Source organism: Amblyomma americanum, chromosome 1 (genome assembly GCF_052857255.1).
Source record: "Amblyomma americanum isolate KBUSLIRL-KWMA chromosome 1, ASM5285725v1, whole genome shotgun sequence".
NCBI lineage: Eukaryota > Metazoa > Arthropoda > Arachnida > Ixodida > Ixodidae > Amblyomma > Amblyomma americanum.
The window spans coordinates 298,804,365-298,822,637 of record NC_135497.1 but is presented as its reverse complement, the minus strand read 5'-3'; the positions used below and the strand labels follow the sequence as shown (position 1 = coordinate 298,822,637).

The following is an 18,273-nucleotide window of genomic DNA, read 5'->3' as shown; positions in this document are numbered from 1 at the left end:
ATGAAGCGTGCCGTTGCTCGCAGCCGGGGCTGATCGCGGAGGCCACGGCGCCTGCATTTCAAAGGCTATTCCCGCATGGGTCGCATGGAAAGTATGGATGCGGCCCTTACATGGATATTATTTTTTTTCTAATATTTCCTTCTGGAAAATAGGGTGCGGCCCTTACACGCGTTTATACAGTAGTCACATGCATGTTCTGATGTTTCTACATGACTGCACCATTTTGGATCTTGGAATGTGCTATCACACTCAATATGAGATGCAATGCATAAGAGGCGGTAGGAGCTCAATTCTTGAAGCTGCACAAGCCCAGTGGTGCTGGAAATTTATGTATTCAGTCATCGATGCAAGGAATCAACTGAATATTTCTGAAAGTTTGGCGCTCTCTGTGAAAGTGCATTTATTCACTACAAAGCGGAAACCTCAGTTCATTCACTGCTGATGCATTCCAAGTCATACTGAGCGCGAACATGGACAGCAGCATGGTGACTCTTTTCATGAGCCTCATATTCCAAGGCAGCACCATGCGTGATGGGACAAAGCCATAACAAGGGAGCCAGCTGTGGCAAGATGGAGGTGACAAAAAATTTGCTGACGACTATTCTTCCCGGTAATTAGATTTTTGAGTGCTTTTGCAGCAATACTCAAACCGTAGGCGCCCACACACAGAACACAACAGTGTAACAAGCGGAGGTGGCTCTGGGCTTTGACTTGGGCAGTGCACACAGCGTTCCCCCGCCGATAAGCCTCGTCTAAGGCGAACAACCAGCGCGTTCTTCTTTACTCTTCATGCTGCCACCATTTCCTCCTTCTCCGTTCTCCTCCTCGCGCTCTCTTCACTGTCTCTCACTGCTGAGGTGGTTCACTGCTGTAATTGCTGCACTCGGCACAAGATCCGTAGTTGCCAACATCTCATAGGGACACCACCTCTGGCAAGCAAATGCACACCGTATCGGTGATGTCATCGGCATGCAGACAACGCCGCGCGCTATTCTTCTCTACTTTTCATGCTGCTGCAGTTCCTTTCTCCACATCCTCCTCGTGCTCTCTTCGTTATTGCCGTCTTCGTCCTCTGCTGCGCTCGTTCACCCAGTTACGCCGAGGCTGAGACATGCCGCTCAACGCAGGAACGGTTGCCTAAGAGCTGCACTCTATAACAGCTAGGAAGCAAATAGTGAGTACGCCCGAGGCAACGAGCACTCAACCAGCAATGGTGCTTCGATGTGTTCATGGCAGATGACGAATTTCACAAGTGGTAATTTTCACAAGTGGTAATTATCGTTTATTAATGCTACAGCGTTAAAGGTCCAATGTCGCAGAAAAGCCAATGTCGTAGTCAGCGTCGTTGGCAATCAGCGAATAATCCACAAAAAAATCTCCAGAGAATCAGCCTTGGTGGGCCACCTAGGTCAAGTGACTTGTGAAATTATCACAACCTGCCCACCATGGCAGATGGCAGTTAAATTAACGATTTGTTGTGAGAGGTTCCTTGGGAAACATAACCTGGGTCTCACAAGCACCACCGGTGGCCGCGCCTGCCATTGTAGCGCAGTGGCGCATCGCTTAACTGCTGCACCACTGCGGAGCTTAAGTATCCTCTCCAGTTTTAGAGCACAGCTCTTAAATGAAAATACTGTCACCATTGTGCAACCTGTCGAGTCACATTTGTAAGGTAAGGGTGTCTTTCAGTACTTTTTCCATTGAAAAAGATTTTTTTCATTTTTAGAATTGGTTAGTTGGGCGGTCGACCTATATTCCGGTCCTACCTATAGTCCGGTTTTTACAGTAGTCACACCCCACAAACCTAAGTGGAATCTCCGCCCTGTCACAAAACCAGCTTCCTTTAGTTTGAACTCCACTATGCTGAACCGCCTTGGATGTTCAATTAACAAGGCTCCACTGTACAAATGAAATGGAGGCATAGCTACTAGAGACAGTGCCGCCCACCCCCCCCTACCCACCTTAGTGCGATTGTGGTACGAAAAATTGTGCAACGAGTTGTGGCACACCTAAAACTTCTGTTGAAGTTAAACCTCAAATTCATGGGATGCATGGCGATGCCAGGCTGATACATGAAAGTCAAGCAAGTCTGAAATTTGGGCACCTCAAAATATCGGTCTGAAACTGTAACAAGAAACACTCCCATACTGCAATCAATGTACCATCCTCCATTCTTACAAATGACACTACACCTACCTTCAGTAATGCTTGAATTCTGAAACATGTTCTCTAATGTGTTGTGTATTTCCTGGAATGTTGGACGGTCTGTGGTCTCCCATTGCCAACCTGCAAGTAGAAGACCAAATTTTAGCTGCCAACAACCATGAATACCACAAATCCAAAGCAATGCACCAAACTATAGCAAACAGGAACACAGTACAGTCGACGACCGAAAATTCGGACACCTGATTTTTCGGACACGCTTGATTATTCGGACTTTTTCGCGGCACCGCGACATGGCCCATAGAGCCAATGTATAAGAGCACTTGAAATTTCGGACGCACGGGAACTGACTGCTCAATTTTTCGGACCTTGTTCGCACTCGCTGCCAATACCCAAGCCGCAATATACCGTATTTACTCGCGTATTGGACCCACTCTTCTTCCACAAAAGTTGACATCAGTTTGGGAGGAGGGTTCATTACGCGAGAAAAAAAGTTTCCAACAGATTTTTTTTTGGAAGGGTCGAAATTTCATCTATCACCGTCCGTCCCTATAGTCATCAACAACGCACGCGGTCAGACGGGTTTGTGTTCTTTGTGTTCGTGCCCCCGCTGTCAAAGCATCCTTCACTTTGACGCCATCCCGTAATTTTCTGGCAGCCGGCGGTGCCGGCCATTCGCGTCAAGATAACGCGAACGTGCTGAACACCGGCCCTGAAGGTCAGGCGCGCATTTTGTAGGCGAGGCTAAAAAAACACGGTACGGTGACGAGTGCATAATGCGAATGACTATGCTTAGCTTACAGCATACATCTTAGCGCTCTGCCAAGTTCGCCGAGCGCGCTGCTCTCTCCCCTCCCACTACCCCTCTGGTAGGAGCTCTCCTCAAAAAATCAATCAGTGGTGATGCTATCGGCGGCAAGCAGAATCTTGGTGCACTGCCCCCCCCCCTTCCCCCCCCCTACTTCCTTCTGGCAAGAGCTCTGAAAAGATAACCAAGTGATGTTATCGGCAGCCTGGAGCACCCTGGTGCGCTGCCAAGGTCTGCCCTGTAACCAGCTGCAAAAAGCTAAAGGCTGAACAAAAAAGTAAATTCTGACAGACAAAAGGGGGGGGGGGGGGGGCTATTATACGAGTAGGTTCATTACGCGAGTAAATGCAATATTGCGTACAGTGGAACCTCATTAATTCAAACTGCGGGAGAGATCGAAAACTTGATCAAACAAAACTAAATTAAAGCTTAAAGGAAGCCTTTTAACTTCAGATGCTGAAATTCTGCGCGAGTGAGTAGGTACATTGCGCCTGCATGGTTTTGAATTCGTACTGTTCTTGATTGTAGTCAGATTTCCCGGGACTCAACTTTGCCGAGTCTTTTGTCCTGGATACGGAAAGAGGTAGCAGAGAAGCGCGTTGGAGGCGTACGGCTCCAGGGAAACGGCGAGCGCAGGAGGAAGTGGTGGTGCATTTCAAAGCAAGGTCAGCGTACCTGCGGCAAAACGCACGGCAACGCTGACTCTATCATAAAACCATAAACAACTGGCGTTTTGATGACAGGCAAGACGCCTCTCATTTATGCAAGCCACCGCAGAGCGCATATCGCCGGATACGATGCTGATTGCGGCTCTAGTCACTAGGCCTAATGACGAAGGCCAACGCCGACGGAGCGCTAGCTTCGGCTGTTTCTCGCTTCTTATTGTTTCGCCATCTTAGCGTTCTCGTTCCAGGCCCATCATACTGCGGGCGCAGCGCAGTTCCCGCAGCGGCATGTTCGCTTTCCCATTTAGACTTTATCCCAACCCGTGCGTTCATCGGCGACATGCCGCCGGCAGCACAGCCAGGCTGAGCTCATGAAAGCGGTCGCCGTCCTCGTCCATGCACATGTCACGTGGCAAAATTTAGACACGAGGAGCTTTAGAATGTGAGCAAATACAACTGATGCCTTCCTCCGGCATATTGGTAATAAGTTCGTGATTTTTTTCGGCGAAATTTGATTTTTCGGTTGTTTTCGCGGTCCCTAGAGAGTCCGAAAAATCAATCGTCAACTGTACATCCTGAAAATCACACAGATGAAATAAACTAGCACAAGCACAGGTCCGTCATATGAAAAGACAACAGCATGCTCAAGTGCACTAAGCCTGTTCAAAATAGTTAAGAGGGAATGCAGCTTTTAGAAAAAGCTTTTTTTTCTTGATGCATTAGCATGAAATTTTATGTGCATATTAGAAATAACTTCATGATTACTCTCATATAAATTCAGTTATATCAGAAAAAAATTGTTTTCCAATATATATTTTTCCTCTGAATCTTGTGAATAGGCTGCAGAGTTAAGAAAATGAGGCAGAAGGCTGGTTCAACATTCACGACATTCCTACTGGCTTGTAATTCTTGTAATTTTATTTTTCCCAAAGCACAAATTTTTGTTTTGAATTTTTGTTATGCAGTGACCACTGACATATCTAGAGAAAAAATTTCATACAAAAAATTTAAAATTTATAAATACAAAAACAAAGAATGTCTTGATCTACACTATGATCCAAGGAGTGCAATAAAAGAAATGGGGTGAAAATGGATAAGACAGTAGAGAAGATATCTGCTCCGCAAGGAAAGTATCTAGGAAAAAAAAAAATTGTAGCAGAGAAAAATGCCTTTAGTTCAAGAATTTCCCTGCAATGCAGAGCTGCCATGGTTCACGAAACAATTTTATTTTAGTAAAGTAAAAGCTCGTTAATTCGAACTTCATGAGACTGGGAAAAAAGTTCGAATTATCAAATGCCTCGAAAAAACTGACAGGAACCATTTGCACTACGGTATATGTACTGTATTTACTTGCGTTACGAACCCACTCGCATAATGAACCCACCCACCCTCAATTTTTGCCTAAGAATTTGAAAAAAAAAAGCGTGAACATTTCCTTTGTTTCGCACCGTCACGGCCCACAAACGCATTTCTTGGCAGTGAACCAAGATGCTGTGCAGCAATAACATCACGGTGTGTTTACATTTTGACATTAGCTCTAGCAAGGGGGGGGGGAGCGAACTTGGCAGGGTGCCAGCGCTTGTCCGGTTGTGCAAGCCTTTGTGAGCGGCGCGGCGGAACGCCGCACCACAGCCGTGCAGCACCACAAGCGGCGGAAAACAGGCAGCTGCTGCCAGGATTTAGAAACGGCATGATTCCATATGCAAGGCAGCAATGTGGGCTAGTTGGTCGTACATTTGGTTTGAATAACGCACTACACTTAACAAAACGATCACTTTGGAACGGAGGACACAGGACAAGCGCGCACTAACAACTAAAATTTATTCTGGTACGAGGGTACATAAACGAGGGTGCGCGCTTGTCCTGTGTCGCTCCAGTTGTTGTTTTGTTAGAGTGTAGCGCATTATTCTAACCAAATGATTTCATATGCTTAGTAAAATGCTGAAAAGAACAGCTGTGCAATTACAATTAAGCTTTTATTTATTCATGACGACAAAGAGGACGAATTATTTTTCGTGGCCCCTTTCTGAACAAAAATAGTTAACCTGTTTGAACCTCCCGCGCTTCTTGACGTCAACCGACGCGTAGCGGCAAAGCCTAGCAGCCTTGAAAATCTAGAAGCATTCTGAAAATCTGGCGTGTTTCAACGCTAAAACTTCGTGCTCCGAGCATCTTCAGACAAAGTGAAAGCTTCGTGCGACTTTTGTTTGCCGTGAACAGGAGGCACAGTGTAGCGGCAACGACGAGTTCGTGGTAAAGCGAGAGGCGGCTTCGGCAGGCGGAAGTCAGACGCGGTCCCGCCCTGATTGGTCCGCGCTGATAGCCCATGTTGGCGGCTTCCACGGTTTTATCTGGTTCCATCTTCTGTCCCCATTTAGGACGTGCGCAACCTCTAACTATGCGGAGGTGCTTTTTTTTTTTTTTGGCCACGTGTTGTGTGCCAGGCCGCCCAGACGCGGCGGCGCGTAGTTCGAATTATCCGTAGCGGAATCGACTCGCTTTCGAATTAGACGGGCTTTTTTATACACAGATCTCTATGGAGGGAGCTTGGCCGAACCAAGTAGTGTAGTTTGAGTTATCCCAAAATTCAATTATTGGGGTTCGAATTAACGAGCTTTCACTGTACTTGCCAGTCGATTTCAACAAAGAAACTTCGGGACAGCATAAAAAATGATGCATACAAGCGAATACAGCAATTAAAAAAAAACTTTATTTTTAGCAATTTTGGGATTTCAAATTTGCATCCCCCTCAAGACACCACATCTACTGAAATTAACACCACCTCTGAGAAGAAGAGTGAGAAGAGTAACACAAAACCATAAACGTCACCCAATACCTATAGAGGGGGCAATGCTAATACCCTTTCTTGTCGAGAAACTGTGGTCACAACATGCTAGTTTTATAGAAATAGTAAGCTACTGTGCTGATTAGGAATTTTACATGCCAACTCAGCACTATAGGCTCTTAAGCATGCTGCAGTTGAGAGCTCCTGAAACAGCTTTCAATCACATAGGGTCCTTTAATGTGCACCAAATTTTCAGAACGTGGGCATATTCGTGTATGTGGCTGCTGTGGCACATCAGACTCGGCCCAGCACATCGCACACTGTTGAGAGACCGAACTGCATGGCGAAATGAGAAGCGAGTCAATGCTGCTATTCCAGACAGGAGCCCAAAATGCTCAATTCAGGTCTCAAACTTCCCCTTCCTCATGCATGCTAAAGCAATGGTGCACAGCACATTCTGAAGGTAGCAACTTCCCAGCCCATATGGTTCTCATGGCTCAGGCCTACATGGGTAACACATTCTTTGGCCAGAAAAAGAACATGGGGGTTTCTCATCGCGATACACTACCCACACAGCAGCGGCAACACTATTTACCCCAGACAAGGTGCCTCGTACAGTCGACATTAAATGTAGCTTACACTGACGCATGAGCTCATACACTCTGACAGGGCAACCAGGCGGGCACTCCATTCTATAGCCAGACTCCAGCATGTGGTAAACATCAGTTAGGTCCACACCAGGGTAAGGGGACATCCCATAAGTAGCAATTTCCCACAGCAGGATGCCGAACGCTGCAACACCACAACAGGACATACAGATTAAGTACCAGAGCGCAATTATTACACTCTAGCCTTTTACATACATACTCACAAGTTCATTTATTCACATCTATCAGTGATAATAAACTACTAAAAGTGCAAGCAAAGACAAAAAGCAAATAATCAATGTTTCTTCAGACAGATGGTGATCCATAACAGCGCGACAGACGGGACAGAGAAGAAGGAACACAACACAGAGCGATCTGTGTTGTGTCCCTTCTTCTCTGTCCCGTCTGTCGCACTGTTATGGATCACTGTGAACACCAACTTGCCCAACAACTGGTTTTGTAGAGCTTCAGACACTCTTTATGAAGAAAAGAAGTCAGACTCTTCTGTTGATCAAATGGGCATGCTAAGCTTCAAGTGCAACACCAACTGTATGAACACACAGAGACTGTCACTGCTCACTAGGGATGCCTGAATATAAAATTTTAAGACTGCAAAGCAAGCACAAATAATAAAATTAAGCTGAAAATCAAACTGAATATTTTCTAATACAACTAATGCTAGGCTGAACGAGAAATGCCACTCCCTGCTGCAGAAATAACATCAGAGGTTGCTGTCTGAGGGGTGTGGCATGACATCATAGGGATTATTTACTGAGGTAACAGCGGCCACCATTTTGTAGCCCATGGAACAGGGTGGAAGGCCATGCACATCTAATGGGCTTATCACCCCCGTTCTGGCCCACACTACTGAAGCTACCGTATAAACCGGAATAAAAGTCGAGATTTTTTCTTAAAAACAGCGAGCGAAAGTCGCCCCTCGTCTTATAAAGCGGCCTTAGCAGAATGTGAGGCGCAGCCTGGCAACCCACGGAGCCTGTTCGTGAACGGATAGCCAAAGTCGTATCGACATCCAAACGCGAATACTTTTGTTTGTTTTTTTTTTTTCGTTCAGAGCCACCGGATTGTTGGTCTTCGCGTGCGCTGCTTTGTTTGACCTCGTGCGCAATTCCGCGTCAGCAATGAGTACCAGCGGCACGCGGAGGCAGTTCACAGCGGCTTTCAAGAAGAAAGTTATAGAGTTCGCTGAAGCGAACGGGAACATGGCCGCTGAGCGCATGTTCGGCGTTTCGGAGAAGAGCGTGCGGTATTGGCGCAGACAGAAAGATAAGTTGTTCGCGTGCAAGCCGAGCAAAATGTCCTTTCGCGGTCATCGTGCAGTACATACATCCAGAACTTGAGGACGCACTTGCGGACTTTGTGCGGCACCTTCGTGCGCGGTCACTACCCGTGACTGTGCATTCCATTCAATGCAAAGCATTGGACCTTGCGCGGGAAGCTGGACTACGCCGAGAAGAGTTCAGCTCACCGAAGTCATGGGTGCGCCGTTTTATGAGGCGCAAGGGATTTTCTCTCCGTCGCCGCACATCCATATGCCAGAAGCTGCCAGAGGAGTTCGCTGATAAGCTCGTCAGCTTCCAGCGGTATGTGATTCGGCTTCGAGAGGAGCACGATTACATGCTCGGACAAATTGCGAACGCCGACGAGACCCCTGTCTGGTTTGATATGCCTTCGGCTACCACGGTCAGCGAACGCGGCGCCAAAGAAGTAAAACTTCTGTCGACAGGAAGTGAGCACTCGCGCTTTACTGTCATTCTTGCGTGCACGGCAGATGGCAGAAAGTTGCCTCCTTTTGTCATTTTCAAAAGGAAAACCATGCCGAAGGAAGCCTTCCCTTCAGGTGTTGTTGTGCGCGTGAATGAGAAAGGGTAAATGGACGAGGCTATGATTGATTGGATTCGCGTGGTGTGGAATCGTCGGCCCGGTGCACTGCTGCGTCATCGAAGCATGCTGGTTTTGGATGCTTTTCGCGGCCACCTGACCGAATCAGTAAAGCGCGCGCTCACGGAAGCTAGGACCGACCTCGTCCAGGAATGACGTCTACCCTTCAGCCACTCGACGTGGTACTCAACAAGCCCTTTAAGGACAGAGTGCGACAGGAGTACAATGAGTGGATGTCCGGCGACAATCCGAAGACGCCGATGGGCCGCCTGCAAAGGCCTTCGCTTGCGACCGTCTGCAGCTGGGTGTTGTCGGCCTGGCGTTCTTTGCCAGATGCCATGGTGCAAAAGGCTTTCAAGAAGTGCTGCATAAGCAACACGCTGGATGGAACTGAGGACGACGCACTGTGGGAGGCGGTGAGCGACAAGGAATCGTCTTCCGACGACACTGATGAAAGTTCAGAGTGAAGTCGCAGCTCCGGTGGTCCGGGGACGCAGCCGACGTTGCAAATAAATGCGTTTCGGCAATATTTGCTTCTTCTCTATTTTTTCTATTTTCTTCACTTCAAGGTAAGGGGGTCGACCTATATTCCCACTCGACCTATATACGGTTTATACGGTACTCATTCGAAAACAAAATGGTGCCCATGACGCCACATGGATGCCCTTGTATGTGAAACACAAGCAGGTCCGTCTGTTGACTTGAAATGATATCCGACAACTAAGCACAAGCTACAGGACACGGACGAAAATGCCCTTTTCGTGATCTTGACGACACCCTTGTGTGCAAGTTTTGTCATACAGCAACCACCACTTTGTCAAGTATCAATTACTTGTGAATTTTTTCTGACTCAAGGAAGTCTTGGAAAAGCCATTTGGCTTGTTTGTGGACGCCTGCGCAAAATAGCATGTCTTCTATACTCTATCAAAGCATTATGCCCAATTTATATCAGGAAAATGAATGCTCATGCATTAGTGTACAGTGTGCTGTGCTATGGAATTTGTTCTTACTACTACTGTCCACTGTTTTGGCGCAACAAGGTTGACTGCTAGATCAGGCCTGCAAGTGGTAGGCCTAGCAGTATTATTGTGTATGCATTTCTGCTGCATGCTGGAAATTGTCTCATCTTATTAGAAGGGCCTCAAAAAGGATATGTGAGCATGCGAACTTTTTTTGCTATGCAGGAAAGCTGACGAACGGAGTTTTGCGAACAGTCTGAATAATGTCTTCATATAACATCTGGTTGAAGTGCCACTCACTTCAATGGAGCACTGTGAAGGCATTTGTAACCTTCAAATACGTCCTAGATGTGAATGTGCGCCATCATTACCATCGAGAACTGTGGAACTCCATAAAGTGCGAATACCATTCAGTCCTGACTGTCATTCAAGCCATTTCAATGCATCTGCGTTGCATAGGTACTGGTCAACATGGTGCAGGATGATGAGATCCTTGCGCATGAAGTACAGGCGCGGACAGAAGCAAACGGAGCGCGCTGCGCAAGAAAGAACTGCGTGTCAGTGCCGCCTAGCCGAACCTGACGAAAGCTCGAAATCGCCATAGGCATGTGAAGGCCCTCTTCCGGCGCGACCCTCTCAATGCTCCGCTTGCCTCGCATTCGTCCGGCGTCTATGTCGTGCTGATGATGATCATGATCGCGCTCTGTGTAGCTAGCGAATATTTCGGAATACACAGACCGCTGTCTTGATAAGATAAAATTGTGCAGGGATGGCTCTACCATTAAGCCGCTTCGTGTGAGACAGCTGGAGGCGTGTTTGCGCCGCAAATAACCCGCGTGCTTCGAACGTTTGCTGCCGATAGGACTCTTCTGCGTCTCGCTTGTAACCAAACGCACTCGAAACACTCTGCGTGCTGCCGCAGTTTTGTTTTAATTTTGTGTAGTTGTCATTGATCATTCGCCTTCTCCTTGCCAGGTGCCGACGCAGCACTAGTGCATGCACCCTGCCCGTCTCCCGCGAAGCACACTGCCCCTATACTGGAACCTGCTCTTATCGCCCCCGAGACAGTGCGCTGCGTATCACGCTGTCATTTGCGGAGCAGAGCTCATGGTAATCACCTTGCATGCACCTTCGGATCTTAGGATGACTACAAGCACCCGCTGCCTCACCCACGTGAATGCCGCGGCAGTGGTGCGTCACTGTTGCGTGCCCTGCGTGCGAAATTCGGCGTATAAGTACCCGTGTGCGCCCACTAATCAGAGAATTAGCCACGACAGAACCCGGCAAGCGATCGAAACCGTTCTGTGCGAGCTGTATTACTTCACTGCTACAGGTTACATATAGACATTTGGTCTGCTTGACAATATAGGCGTGGCACCACAGCAGCTGTATCCAGCACATTTGGAAGCAGTCACAATCATTGAGACGCTGGATCGCGCTGAAAAAAGCGCCAGGAGCGGCGGTTTCATCTTATTTTATGGTGACCTCCTAGGCGAGGTTTCAATGCAGGAGCAATGTGCTGCAGGACAGACACACAGGGAGGGCGCATGCTTGCCGCTCCATCGGTTCCTCGTAGGAGCAAGCCAAAAATGAACGGTAACTGTATTAAAAGAACCTGAAACTGCGGTGATGGATCTACAGCGAGACGGAAATGAATCACAGAGGCATCTAAAGTTCGAAGGACGCGCGCAATTTGCGATAGAAACGCGCCTACAGCTGCCCCAGATGAAACGGCATAATGATAGCGTCGCCCCCACGGGATTTGTGGCATCAAGGCAGCGGTCTGTGCGTTCCGAAATGCCCGCTCGCTACAAAAAGCGCAACCATCTGACCATAATCATCATCAGCGCGACGCTGACGCCGACCGAATGAGAGTCAAGCGGAGCAATGAGAGGGTTGCGCCGGTAGGGGGCCTGCATATGCGTGTCGCGATTTTGAGCTCACGTGTGGTTTGGCTAGGCGGCGCTGACAAGCAGTTCTTTCTTGTGCGGCGCGCTCCGTTTACTTCTGTCCACGCCCGTACATCTCACATTAAACCTTTCAGATAGCATGCTAAGGGGTTGCCTTTGTACAAATCTATTCCCGAGTGCATAAAATATGTTTCAGTAAATAGCTGAGAACAGCATGGGATAAGCTCCCTACAAAGCCACTCAGCAGCATCAGCTTACCCCAAACATCTGACTTGGTGGAAAATTTGTTGTAGGCAAGGCCTTCAGGGGCAGTCCACTTTATAGGAAACTTGGCTCCCGCATGAGCTGTGTATGTGTCATCTCTCATCAGTCGAGCGAGCCCAAAATCTGCAACCTGAAAATGAACAAGGTAATGAAGGAATGGAAAGTGTCAATATTTTAGGCACTGCTTGTCATGCAAGTGTACTCTGACAACTTGTTACTTCCTCCAATTTCTGCAGAGTGCAGTAACGACATAAAAAATATGCCATATATACTCGTATAAGGGCCACACTTCTTTACCGCGGTTTTGATGAGGTGCACCCCTTACACGGGATGGGTATTTTTGCTAGAAATGTTTTCAGACTATAGCAGAGCCCAGATTACACATTCTGTTTTTATGCTGTGACCTGCATTTTTATGACGAATTAGTGCAGTCCCGGTGAATCTTTCAAATACATAATGCATTGAAAGCATGGATAGTAGGACATGTGCTCGAAAACTGGTGCGAATTGACCGCATGAACTAAAACAGGCTGCTAGATCAGTTTACTGGCAGACGTCATGTGATTCTAAGTTAAGATCAGGATCCTCCAAACATCTGGCGCTTGACTGACCGACGGTTCTGATCGGCGCGCCATGCTTTCTACCCATCGCCGTCAGTGTGAGGTGGCATTTGCCTAGCCTGCTTTACCGCACGCCTATCACTGTCAGAGGTATTGCAGAAATCAATTATATGTTAATTTTAATGTGAGGTTATTGTGTGATGGTGCACTGACAACAAGGTTAGAAGTTTTATATTAAGCCGTGGCTACATTCAAAGCACTTTCAGTGCAGTTGGGCGCAAGAGCGCTAGGCCTGACACTGGGCGCCACGACACCACAAAGAAACACGGCGCTAGTGTGGGTGGACCCCATACTAGTTTTTTTTTTTTTTTGCGCAGCATAACGTTTTGTCTTTTTTGGTGCGAACGCCGAGCCCTCAAGACAACACAGCAGCGCTGTGGCACCACATGTTCACAGTTCCAAGCGGATTCCGGTGCACGGGACGATGCGTGTGTGAACGTACCGAGTGTTGCAGGCAGTTATTGTCCATCAGCTCCCATCGTAACATGCCATGCAGGCAAAATTATACACATATGAAGCAATTCTTATGGCTTACTCCCCCTCCCAAATTACAGGCTGCCAAGTTGGGGATGCGGCCCTTACATGAGAATATACAGTATGCATGCAAAGGGCATGGGCACTTACTTTGACAAGGTGACAGTCTCCTACAAGGCAGTTTCGGGCTGCCAAATCCCGATGAATGAAGCTACGGGCTTCCAGGTAAGACATGGCAGAAGCAATCTGAGTAGCCATGTACATGAGCACTACAGCAGTGATCTCCTCTCGCGAGCAGTTGCGCAGGTACTCCAAGAGGTTCCCATGGGCCATGAACTCAGTGATGATATAGAAGGGCGGCTCTCGTGTACATACCCCTGCAGGAGAAATAGGCAAATTAAATGAAGCACCTCAATTACATGCAAAGGATTGCTATCACACACACCAAGTTATCTACCATACCCAAGAATGTTCACTGCGACACTCGTGAGCCACCTAGAAAGTTCTGTCATGCTAACAATGCAGCCCTTAGCCGCAGCATTCAGAATCAACGAATCATAATTACCAATGCCATCAAGTTTTTTTTTTTCATGGACACAAGTCTGTGCAATAAACAGTTTACATGTGAAGTGTAGTTACCAACAGATTTTTCCGAACCTTGGCCTGCATGGAAAATGTTATTACAGCCAAAAAAATCACAATTGATACTCTTAAGGCCTGGTCTTTTGTTAATGTAGTAATAATTATGAAATCTTCAGGGAACATGTATTTTTGCGCGCTGATTCTAAACATGCAATTTAATTTCATGTAAAACAATTTCTTGGGCACTTATATAATTTTTATGCAATTATTTTGCGAAGAGCTTGGAAGAAAATGTAGGAAAATCGCTGAAATGTATGCGATTGGGTCGTCTTGATACTAAGGAATGCAATAAGGGCAAAATTATCATCCTGGCTATCATAGAGCTTGAGTTATACGGTATTGAAGCTGCCACTTCAGAAACGAGAATACACACTTTTCTTCGCATTTCTGAAGTGACAACTTTAAAACCCTATAACTTAAGTTCCATGATAGGCAGGAATACAATTTTACCCTTACTGCATTCCTTAGTATCAAGAGAACCCAATGGCATACATGTCAGCAAGTTTCCCACAGCAAATTTTTTTTTCAAAGCTCTTCGCAATATACATGCATAAAAATTACATATGTGCTCAAGGAATTGTTTTATAGTAGAATCTCATTAAACGGAAGTCGGTTAAACGGAACCAACGCTTAAATGAAACAAACGCCTCGCAGCTGGTTGGTTTTGTATTAAGGCAATGTAAAAAAAATCCCGTTAATTGGAGCTAAAATTTTCCGACCACTGTATATAAACGGAACCGAAAATAGGCTCGAAACCGCAACTTGATGTAAACGCGCAGCCCCATCGCGGTACACATCACTGCACCCCCCCCCCCCCCCCCCCCTCTTTCCGATTTCCATCTTTGGACGTTTCCGGTTTTCTCGCACACTGCAACCGCATCGCTTGCTTTCTGTCACGGTGTGCTTGCAGTTGTGTTCACCTAGGCTTATGCCCTATATCCGCTGTTGAGCGTCGTCTGCGACATTTCGTCTCGAAGTCAGCATCCGATGACAGCGCAGAAGCGACCTCACAATGCCCTTACGTTAGAAAGGAAGGTGGAGATAATCAACGACTTCGAGAGTGGTCGCTTCACAATAACAGCGCTTGCGACGAACTACGCTGTCCCCAAGAGCAGCCTCGCGAGAATACTTCAGGACAAGGATAAGCTGCAGAAGGCTTTCGGGACGACACACTTTGGCCCTCAACGAAAACGACTGCAGGTGGCCAACCACGAAGATCTGGAGAAGTGCCTGGTGGTTTGGCTGCGGAGAGCCCGCAGTGAAAACATTCCGATAAACGGGCCACTCATTCACAAGCAAGCAGAAGAATTTGTTCTGCAGCTCGGCATCGAAGGTTTCTCGTGCAGTGAAGGGTGGTTGACGAGATTTAAAGATCGGAATGGCATAGTGTGTCGTGCAGTTTCAGGGGAGGCTGCCGCTGCAGTAACGACAGCATGCGGGGAATGGCGAGCAAGACGGCTCCCCAAAATTCTGCAGAAGTGAGCAGCCTGTTTAGTATGGGTGGCGCCATCCAAAGAAAATGGTTGCGAGAGCTAAAACAAGCAAACATAAAGTCCTTTTTCACAAACCAATAAATTGCAGTTCCCAATGATTTCCACGGAATAAGTGAACTATTGACATTTTTTTTTTTAAATTTCAGTAAAGCTTTGAAAAAAAAAAAAGTTCCCTGCTTACTGCTTTTGTGCAATAACGTTTGTGCCCATAGTGTACTGTTCTCTTTATTATCTAAATCTTGCGTTTGAGATCCGCTTCCGTGCAGACTGCCAACTGCGCGCACACCTGCCTCGTCAGGACCAAGCAGCTCAGAACGAATTGCGATATCCTGAACCTTCTCTCTCTAAACGAAATTCCTGATAAACGGAACATACTTTCCCGGTCCCGTGAGGTTCCATTTAACGAGAGTCCACTGTACATGAAATTAAATGAGATAATTAGAATCGGCACACAAAAATGCATGTTCCCTGAAGGTTTTTAAACTGTGACTTCATTAATAAAATTTTTCTTTTCAAGACCAGGCTCCCCCCTTAATAGCTAAGCAGCTGAACAGTTATGCGGAAGAACATGGTGGAGAACTATATTATTCAAAAAGGTCATGTCTCTCTGGATCTCAGTCATAGTGATCACTGCACATTCAAGAATTGAACTATTAGAATAAAGTAAATTGGCAATTTCCATTCTTGAAGACAACAAAGATTAGCTTTCAGCACAGGCTTAGCACAAAGTGATCATAATCATGAGCAGCCGTAGCAGCCTGGCTACACCCACTGCAAGACAGAGGCATCCCCCTTACCTCTCCAATGAACCCCGTCCTGTGCCAGCTGCAGGCACGTTATCCCCGCAAACCTCTCAATCTCCTCCGCCCACCTAACTTTCTGCCGCCCCCTGCTAAGCTTGCCCTCTCTTACAATCGAGTCCATTACTGTTACTGACCATCGGTTATCATGCCTTCGCATTACATGCCCTGCCAAGCCGATTTCTTCCTTCTTAATTTCGAATAGGATGTCACTAACCCAGGTTTGATATGTGACCCACTCTGCACTCTTCCCATCTCGTAATGTTAAACCTATTATTTTCCTTTCCATAGCACACTGCATTGTCCTCAATTCATCACATTTTACCACACGCTGTGATAATAAGCAATGGCACAATAAAACGCACGTGGATATCAATGGTTTTTTCCACAGGGTTAACAGTACACTCTCACAAACGTGACAGATGCAGCGATAGAATGGAAAACTGCAGTTTTTGCAGCATAGCACACAGAGCAGGGCACCTTCTCTCGCAAGTGGCAGCCGTTCTTACCAATCAACTGGACAAGATTGGGGTGCTTCATTTCTTTCATGATGGCCGCTTCTTCCAGAAAGTCCTTGAGAGCCATGGTGTCCTCCTTGAGTGTCTTAACCGCCACTGTGAGGTTGTAGCGCTTCCAAAGAGCTTCATACACATCCCCATACTGGCCACCACCTAGCCTGTGCTTCATGACTATATCTGTTCTGTCGATCTCCCATTCGTCTGGCTCCGGGCTGAGTGCGAATACGGCTGGCTTGTTGCGCTTTGGTGCTGGGTAGAGCAGCTGCGTGATGAGGCCATCAGCATGGAGCGAATGATGGTGCACCAACTCAGCCAAGGTGTTGAATCGCCAGTCTGAGGTAACATACACCTGCACCACAATGATTGCATCATCTCTGACAAGAATTCAGAAAGACATAGTGGTTACAGAGTACAAAATAAATTTTATTAAGAACAATGCTTTATTGCCTCATGCATAAACTGCCTGATAAAACTGATAAAACTATACATCGCAAATCACGCATGTCATACATTCATGCATCAAAATTTCTTAACTCTTTCCTTACCGCATCACAGGCCATCGGTCATATATGACCGACGTTTTGAACCTGTTGCCAAAAATTCAAGTCGGTGCTCCTGGACAAGCTGTGCCATCTAGATTGCTTCTATTTTTTTGGTTGGTTTCAGTTTTGTTTCGCTTCACTGGCATAGCGGCGCCGATTTCGCTGTGGGCAGCAGTTTGACCGGAGCTGCGCCGGCTTTAGGCATGCGCTCTCCAAAGATGAGTCGCCACCTGACTACGTGACTCGCCGTGCGCCTGGCTAAGAGGAGTGCTGCGCTGGCCTAGTCAGTGCAAGTTTGTCCAAGCATGAGAGTGAGGCCAGGCCGCCTTCGAGTTGCGCGGGAGCGGGAGGCTTTGAGCCGTTGTCGGAAAGCGGCGTCTGAACACCCCGCGAATATCGCCCAGCGAGCTGCTTCACTGGAGGGAGAGGGTCCGGAATGCCAAGCGTGCGAAGTTAGCGTCAGAGACTGAGGAAGAGCGAGCTGGCGCGCCGGGGCGTGCGAGCACAGACATCATGGGGGAGAATGCCGAGGAGCCTGCGTGCAGTGCACGCGCGCAGTACTATCGGAACCAGGCAGAGTCCGATCATCCAGCCGACAAAACTACTTCACCGACCATCCGGCAGTCTTCATAGCAATAAAGGAGCCAAATTGAAGAGTGATACCACAGCTCAACAACTGTGTCTTAACTCAATGTCAACAATACGCTTGCAAATGTGATTAACCAAGCTTAACCACAGCACAATTAAAGCTTTCGCTTGTATATCCAGGCTTAGCCACAGTTAGGCCACAGCCACTTTTTCATTTTGTAACGCGAGAAAAATGAAGCTGACCGAACGTGGAAGAGCAGCAGTGGTAAGTTAGACAATGATGTAGTATGATCGGATTTCAGTTCCAATAGTGAGACTTCGTCTCAGAGGACATCAGTGAGTGCTCGCACATGTTCCGTTTTAACATTCACATTGCATTTTATGTGGTGCCTTTGATTTGTAAATGATGAGAGTGGTTTTATTTGATGGTTTAGAGTCTTCGCAACATACTGCCAAGACATTTTACCAAATGCACTTGCAGAATTTTGATTGTGATG

At 47.1% G+C, this 18,273-nt stretch overlaps 1 protein-coding gene across 4 annotated transcripts in view; it reads right to left on the bottom strand.

Moving 5' to 3' along the window:
- Positions 1 to 18,273, bottom strand: part of Abl (tyrosine-protein kinase Abl) — a 59,508-nt gene that overhangs the window by 22,130 nt on the left and 19,105 nt on the right. For 2 of the 4 annotated variants that reach the window (XM_077649591.1, XM_077649592.1), the window contains exons 4-8: positions 16,638 to 16,995; positions 13,344 to 13,570; positions 12,095 to 12,230; positions 7,061 to 7,213; positions 2,197 to 2,286 (exon numbers count right to left, since the gene is read on the bottom strand). In XM_077649591.1, coding sequence (XP_077505717.1) covers positions 2,197 to 2,286; positions 7,061 to 7,213; positions 12,095 to 12,230; positions 13,344 to 13,570; positions 16,638 to 16,995 — 964 coding nt within the window. The remainder of the gene's footprint in view (positions 1 to 2,196; positions 2,287 to 7,060; positions 7,214 to 12,094; positions 12,231 to 13,343; positions 13,571 to 16,637; positions 16,996 to 18,273) is intronic. The other 2 variants (XM_077649594.1, XM_077649593.1) reach the window with 1 other exon arrangement.